The sequence below is a fragment of the Plasmopara halstedii genome (genome assembly GCF_900000015.1).
Source record: "Plasmopara halstedii genome assembly, contig: Scaffold_323, whole genome shotgun sequence".
Taxonomy (NCBI): domain Eukaryota; phylum Oomycota; class Peronosporomycetes; order Peronosporales; family Peronosporaceae; genus Plasmopara; species Plasmopara halstedii.
The window spans coordinates 2,255,659-2,263,944 of record NW_020187244.1 but is presented as its reverse complement, the minus strand read 5'-3'; the positions used below and the strand labels follow the sequence as shown (position 1 = coordinate 2,263,944).

At 41.7% G+C, this 8,286-nt stretch overlaps 1 protein-coding gene across 1 annotated transcript; it reads right to left on the bottom strand.

Annotated features, from left to right (window-relative positions):
• Positions 1-1,094: 1,094 nt before the first annotated feature.
• PHALS_08941 (uncharacterized protein) lies at positions 1,095-1,320 on the bottom strand (the record flags this gene model as incomplete). The annotated part of the gene is made up of 2 exons (XM_024724382.1): positions 1,095-1,181; positions 1,246-1,320. 2 exons carry the CDS (start codon positions 1,318-1,320, stop codon positions 1,095-1,097), a joined length of 162 nt encoding a protein of 53 aa, XP_024575264.1.
• Positions 1,321-8,286: the final 6,966 nt, after the last annotated feature.

The window sequence follows — 8,286 nt, the reverse complement described above, 5'->3', positions numbered from 1 at the left end:
GAGAAAAACGCATGTCACTCCAGCAACGTCGTTGATTTGCGCGTGTAAGTCGTTTACGAGGCTACTTTTAACCACTGGTGTCGGAATTGTCCGCTTTCAATATATCAAGTATGGTGCAGCAACGTTCACCAGATATTGGCTGTAAACGCGGGGATCTTTGTTCGAATTAGATGTCCAAAAGTTGCGGGAAAAGCATCTTGCTTTATATTCACCGGGAGCGTGACAGCAGCGAGATTGCTGTTTTTAAAAATATTACTGAAAAATACGATTTTATTACCCGGAAATTATCCAGACATATGACTAAAAAGCTGGCATTCATACTGACGGCACCTCTGCATGCGAAATGACTTCTTTCTGCAACATATCCCACCCATGTACACCTAGTTTTTATCATTCTTTCCAATAGAGCCATCTCTGCAATGCCTTTAATATGCCATTCGTTTTTTCTCTACCGAGAAGTCTTCCTGGAAACGGGGGATGTGATATCTCTATATATTTGTACTTGAAGGGGTAACACAACGCGTTTTGCGTCAAGTGAATCCGTGCTGAGTACAGCATGCCTTAAAACAGCGGTCGCGGCGAAAACGCAGATCAAAAAATGTAGATCTGATAGTATTCGAGGTTAAGAGCATTTTGTTTATCAAATCTCTAATAACGCAATTTGAGTTGCGTCTGATCCTGATGCTGTATATACTTGTAGCTGCCACTGTGATATGAGATGTGGACGACGGGAAAGCGTTTTCATCTGCACACTTTGCCGACCAGGCCTCTACTTTAGCAGAAGAATGCTCAGCAAAGAATAATCATCGAGTATTTTTCAGAGGGTGGCGAGGCTACGATGATGCATTTCGGCATGACACAATTCAAATAGTATATAGACAACTTAGATCTGAAAATATGAATTCTGAAATTGCTACGATCGCACTAGTCTTTCGCTGTGAGTTAAACTTTTGAATAATGAATATTTGTAGCTCATAGCTTACAGCTGGCGGCATCTGGACGCAATAACGCGACTTCTCTTGCGCCTCGTTAACTATCTAAATATGGAGATGTTAGAGCATGCAGACCATATCGGTATTACTAACATTGAATCCTTAGACGTGCTCAATCTTACAAATTCCTACAAATGGTGGCAGAAGCCAATTTACTGTGGCTGAATCTGTGTGTGATTTGCGCAAAGACTACTCTTTGACTGAGGCATCCCAGAGGCGGGACTTCATCAGTACCAAAAAGCAAAAATATTACATGTTGGATTGATGATGAAAGCGACTTTGATGATGCAAAGCTCAGCAAACTTTCGATACGAATGTATATATCCATGCATTGTGGTCTGCACAATTTATTGACGAATATATCGTCATATTCTGTCCATTCACATTCACAATAAAGCCTAAGAAACTGCGTCAATACAAAACGTTTTGATGCTGGTGCATAGCATTGGATAGCATGCATAGCAAGTATCACTTGCAGCAATCCTCCTGGGGTGATTATTTCTGTGAGGGTGACATCATCTTCTCGCGTACGGTAAGTCAAAAGCGCCTTACAGGCCTGGATTTACCTTTCTGGTAAACATGATAAGTTTACTCAATGATATTCAGGTGTGGAAGCGCAAGTTATGTCACATTGGTCCCTTGGTATTTTATTTTAAGTACGGAACAATCCGACACCAAACTCGATAATCTGGGGGCAGAACCCGTGGCGGTTCTCCTTTCACCACGTCGTGTAATCCCTTCCACAAATAGGAAAAAGCACCAGATGAAAATTCGAGTATTTTAATCACCTTCTGGGACTTCGTGCTTTTCGAGACGGACTTAATTATTCCTCATGATGGCCCTGGCTTTCAGGGCTGTTTATGCAAACTCGGTGATCTCGCAAGAGTTTGATATCGATGTACAAGTTCGACCGCCATGCTCTGCGCGACAACAGACTGCAATTTTGTCAAAATAGCTGAACTTATTGACAAAATGTAACTTAAGTATTTGCTGCACTGATGTGTAAGACAATTCCTGCGAATCTAATTGCTATTCTCGGAGCATTCCGCTTGGAGTATTCACAGATTATATCACTGACTTTAATGAGAAGTTAGGACTTATCATTATGCAAATAGAGAGTACTGAATAAACCGCAACCGACCATTCTTTTCGATGGCGCGTTTTGCAAAAAAAGAGGTTTACACCAGTTTAGTGTTTGTATTAAGCTGCTTATATCCCGCCAGTCGCCGTCAGCTTCATGAGGCGGGATGTTGACTTCATATGAGGATATTTAATTTCTCTCATCAACGTACTTCGTGCTTCGCACGAACAAAAGACGTCTATGACGTCATACTAATTCCATGGTATAGGTCATTGCCTTATGACGCTGTTTTCGATTCCGGGAATCAAGTAGATTCAATGACGCACTCCCGGACCAAATCAAAATATTTATTGGATGTTTTGTCACCACGTCAATGAATGATTGATTTGTAGGATTCATAAAAATAGCCACTCCACTACTTGTTATCACTGTAATCAGTGTCTCGAGAAAAAGTCGTCGATGACAGATGATATATAACGGGGTTTCACAAACCCGGTTACGAAGGGGTGGGTCACACAAATTGGTGTGTATATATAAGGGTATAGGTTACACAAGACGGTGTCATCACGGCTTCACCTCCACAAAAAGTCAGTACGTGGCCGGAGTGTCAGTATTTATGCATTTTTATTAGGTCTTACTATTGAAGCAGAAAATCCTATAGATTTAGATAAAGGCGGCTTTGCCGCGAATGAAACAAAGAAATACAGTTTACAATTTAACGGAAGAGTATATTTGCCTTGGGTTAACGTTGTGATTACTCTAAGAGTAAGCGTTTTGCCATCCGCTACACTTGTACTAGTTCAAAGTATAGAACGGAGGTCACCGACCTCGGCTTAGCTTCCTCTAAGCGAAAGAGCTACGACAGCCCCGCTGCATGATAGGCCCAGGATTTCCTTCAGTCCCGACTGTGCTGTTTTCGTGGTTTTACGTGTCTTGCAGATCCTTTTAAAAAATAATTTATTAAAATTAATGATCGTTAATGAGAAGAAGCTTACAGTCTTTAGGCCGATATATGCATATACTGGCTCCATTCATTGCAACATATTCTTTCATACCACCAAACCGTGGAGCTTCACTACTTCGCTTGGATAGTGCATCACATGGTAGCTCCGACTTAGCAGCTGTATTTGTTTCAAATGAATGAGAGATCCTTAATAGCTTTGCAGTTTAGTACTCTTTTTTTGCGTCTTGCAGTTGGCCGTCTTTCCTGACTCTGGCAAGGTTGACAGTGACACACAGTCGCTCATACTCGTCTTTATCGGCTCCAGCACAAATAGATTCTGATTCTTAGCTGCGATCAAACTTCCCACCAGCAATATTGTCGAAGGACCTCAAAACACTGAGGTCCATTTTCGCTTTTGCAATATCGCAATACAATTATGGAGCCCTCCAAACACGTTCGGTACTACCTGTAACATCGTGAGACTGTGGCTTACTACGACTTCTGCCGCTTGATTTTGGTCAAATCACATTCAATAGCATTGTTGCTCTTCAGACGCTTTTCGTTAAAACTTATGTCAAGGACCAAAGCTATTTGAGCTGCTGTTCTCGCCAAACGCGCTGTTGCTCATGGCTGAAGTAAGCTTACGACTCACCAGCCCTAAATTCTGGCTTCTACAGCCTTAACAGGGTAATGGCGCAAAGAACCACTAAAAGAATCCATAGATCAAGACGTTCAAGCCACATCGTACCTAGAAAGAGATTTTATCAAGAATCCAGGAGTCAAGATCTTCTCACGCCGACGGAGTCAGTAAGCTCTGTCAGAAGATCAGACCAAACAGAATTTTTCAACATGCCCCGTTGCAAGACGCAAGAATACTGTACCATATTTGTTAAATACGATGCCTCAGCAAATTACATTCTACTCTTGGCATCTAGGCGTGTTGCGCGACACACAACGACCCGAAATTTATCAAGCCTTCCTGTGACTTTGCAATGCCGGGGACGTCAATTTTGAGAGCCAATATCCTTGCGCCTGGATCGCAATTTTTCTTAAAGAGACTCGTTATCGATCGAGCTGAGTTTGTTGATGTCTACGGGGAAACGAGAGCCCGATTCTAACTCGGGAGGATGGACTTCACAAACTGGGCTTGTCGCAAAGATTTTGGCAGCTGACACTACACGATATCCAGCCATTTGTACTCTTTAGTCGAAAGAGAAGGAGCTCACAACGCGCAGTTGCCTCGCATTGTTAAGGTAGATCAGCTGCAAGTATCGCGACGCTACCCTACAGCTAAGAAATTTCTTTCATTCATCTTAGTATAGCGAGGTTGATCGCATTTGGCTCGTTGAGACTCCACCTCCCGATCCTATCATGATCTTGCGACATAAAAGTTGTAATTTGGATATACTACAACATTAACCGCATTCTCAAAGAATCATGGAAAATGCAGATGGACTTGACGCGAGCCGCACCTGCTCACAACAATACACGCGAGTATAAAAATACCGCATTTAGAAGAGGACCTTCCTTCATCGCGGCAATAAGAATTGTCGCCGATTGTGTTCCCATCAACAACTGGTTAGGGTGTCTCAATAGGTTACTCTCTTGCTGTCTAGACGTCCAGGTAAGTATTATCTTCTCCCGACCCTTGGGTAGCCGATGTCTCGCGACCAGACACAGACAGTCATTTGTTGTGCGTGACTACTATCCCAAGAATAGATACTCGAACATTTCGTTTACATTATGTGCTTTATACTCACAGAAAAGCGAGTCTCTTCTCAACATGGTGTTAAGATCGACAGCTTGTGTCAAGAAGCGCGACAGGGATGCTGTGCACTGCTCACGAAGGTAGCTTCGTCACAAGTATTCTGCGTTGATAATGCATCGAGGTCAAGTTAGTTTGCTTCATAGATGAGCAGGAGCAGGCTTTTTGAGCAGCTTAGTACTTAGTTCATCACACGAGACCAATTATATCTTGTAAATCTCGAAGAAGAAAAAAAGTACGGCATTAATTAAGAATCTTGCGAATTAGAAAATGAAAACCGTATTTTGTATTCGTTTTGTATATTCAATAAGAAACTATATGTAGTGCTTGACGTTGGGCTGACAGCTTACGTGCCCAACAGACGTGACAGATACGGAGTCCTATCGCCCGCTTCAGTAGCAATACTCTGTTATCTTTTAATTATGCTCATTTGCACATAAGTGCATCTGAACAATTGCACATAAGTGTAAGGTATAAGTACAATCAAATACCCTACGTACCCGTTACACGTTTCAACCCCCCCAGAAGCAGCTGGTGGAAGCCTCAGGGAACTAAGGAGATTTATTCATCCATTCGAAAAATGGCAGGGGGGTGGAATTGCATGAGATGCGTTGCCCAGTGAAAAACGAATATATATACATCGCCGACGAGCCGTACATATAGTGCTATACCATTTTCATCACCTAGCGCTTGACGCGCAACTTCTGATCATTGATCTTGGATGGTTCGATCTGGACATGTCAGATCTGGGATCAAGAACTTTGAAAATTTTGGTTGTATACCTGGATCTTGATCCGAGACGATTACCAAAAAGAATTGTTTTGACAATTTTTTTAAAAAAAACAGGAGATCAGCTTTATCTTTACTCGTGACTGCGTCGCAGAATCGGTAAAATTTAAGTATGACTAAAAGCATCAAAAGCGAAAGGTATACGAATGCATTGCCATCACTCTGTCGATAAAAGATCTAAGTGTTATGTGAATTTGTACATTTTCGGCATGCTGGTAAAGAACATCAAATCGTACGGCATAACGCTACTCTTTGAAAGCTCAACAGAGACCCTCACACGTGTATCCCAATTGAAGATCTTGGGCCACCAGAATAGAATGCACACTGACTTGTATTTAATTCTTTAACCGGAACATCTTTTGAAAGGAGTATTGTGACTCTCCACAATAATATTATATTTCAAAAGCTTATTACGAGGAACAACTATGCGTAATGTGTCAAATGGATTCAAATTGTAAAATTTTCGCGAGACTGGAAGTATCGATTTAAAGATGCTCAAATAAGTGATCTTCTAGATAAAACCAACATCAGGCTTCCTCAGTTTCGATAATGATGACAATTGTGCGTGATATTTGAGATGTCGTCGATGGTGGAGGTCACCATCATGCAATGAAATGATTTATAATCTTGGTGGCGCGAAAGCGCACCCGGCACCGGCTTGAATTTTACGGCGGAGGCATACTCAGCAAAAGATAGTCATCGTGCTTTTCTCGAAGCGAGGTGTGACTACGACGCTGGTGTCCTTAAGAACGCATGGTCCGTATCAATCACTGACATATTGAAGTCAAGGCAGGATTTCTCGAACTTGACAAGAGCATATTTCATGTTTTTTGTATTGAAATTTTCTACGTTTTTGGCTGGCTATAACTAATGCAATGACGCCTCACGCCTATTGGCATCACATGAAAGAAAGCGACGTTTTATGAGCCAAAGCATCACCGAGAATTAAATGGCTTTCTCATATCTAGAATGACAAGAATAGCGGCCGGTATATAAAATTTAAATAGCCTGAAGACCATTTTGTCTTTCGAGCTTCAGTACCATTCAGCACCCCTTTCAAGCAGAGCCCATGCCATGAAACCATACCTTTTGTTATACTTGTGCGTTAATTGACCAGGCTGCATATTTTCCATTTATTTTCTATAAATTCGTAGGTTAAGACAATTCTCGATACCCTTGACATTCGGCAATAAACCAAATAATTCTTTCAGTGCAGTATTCGGAAGGAACCTCTTCGAGACAAAGAACACATTTTCTTGGTGTTCGCGAACAGCTCGTTTGATTGCACATATTCGAATACAGTTCAAAAGCGTTTAATTTTAACGGGCTTTCACGGTGAAACCTCTGATGTCAAGCGTTAAATCTCTGAAAATAGGGAAACAAAATATTTACCCGAGCGAGAGAACCTGGGATGGTCATAATAAACTAGGCTACCCTTTCCGTAAAGAAACAGCCCGTCGAATTTCGATCGTTAAGTGGGAAGGCCACGCGCGAGTATGGGCACTCCCGTGTAGTATTGTGTTGAAGAGTTTTTTCCCATGTGAGATTTTAGGCGACCTATGTCGCGGATTCTCGCATTATTTAATCAGGCCAACAAATTGTTTGCTTTTTTGTCCGGGCAATTCTCCATCCGGTGTATGTGATTCGCAGAATTATATTGCTATATAGGTCTGTACATGTGCGCAGTGAGTGTGGACAGCTGCGTCAAATGACACTTATTCGTGTTTTGCAGTGCTCTCTGACACCTAACAAGCCACTCCTAGAGAAATCTGCTCAACTTACTGTTGTAACGCAAATATCATGGACCTGCATGAGTGAACAGCACTGATTAACAAAAACGAGAGTACCGTAGACAATGCAGCTTGTCGTTCCTTTGTTCACTTAATATTTATTGGAAACTTGGGCCTTCACCGTCACTGCATTCAGCCTATATAAAATGCACAATCAATGCTGCTTGCCACTAATTAGTCTAAGACAAGAGTCGGCACTGAACAGAGAGAGTTCCTGACTGTTACCATACCCACTGCTTGCTTTGAACGTAAAAAAGCGCTTTTCATGTCGATCTGATTATTCCTTGAAAACCGCTTCAAGTTACAATGTACTTGATTTCAAGGAGAGAAAATGTTATAATGCACAATTAAGGGGCAAAATTTGTGTCGGTTCCCGTGTCATTACTCTTGATCATTTCTAACTAAGTACAAATTAGCAGGGGTTCTCTTAAAAATGCTGGACTGTTCCAGGCGCTAAGTGGGTTTCGAGTATATCCTATGATAGAATGAGCTAAGACGGATAATCACCTCTGTAAGTTTTCCGGTAGTATTAGTCAAACTCAGTGACATTATTGCACAAATTGCATTTACTCAGGCATCTACTCCTATACAATTGTAGTCACTTTTTTACACAAGCAAATTCAATTTATACCTCGAAATCCTGTAAAATATGATGCTTAGCGCTATGGAACATGTTGCTTATGCAAATATACCGCTACAACGTGGGCGTGCCTTGGTCATCCTTTAAAGCACCAGAACAGGCCTTGCTACTTGCAATAACAGTCATTTGCTGAGAGTTGCTTTGGAAATCGCGATTCAAACACTCTCTCATCCCATGAAAAGCCCTGAAAATTTTAGCTCATTCCACTAAAACAGGAGAAACTCCATACACAGTGGCGTAGAGAAGGCTGCGACAAGTTTTATCTGTGTCAACAGAGTTGAACCAT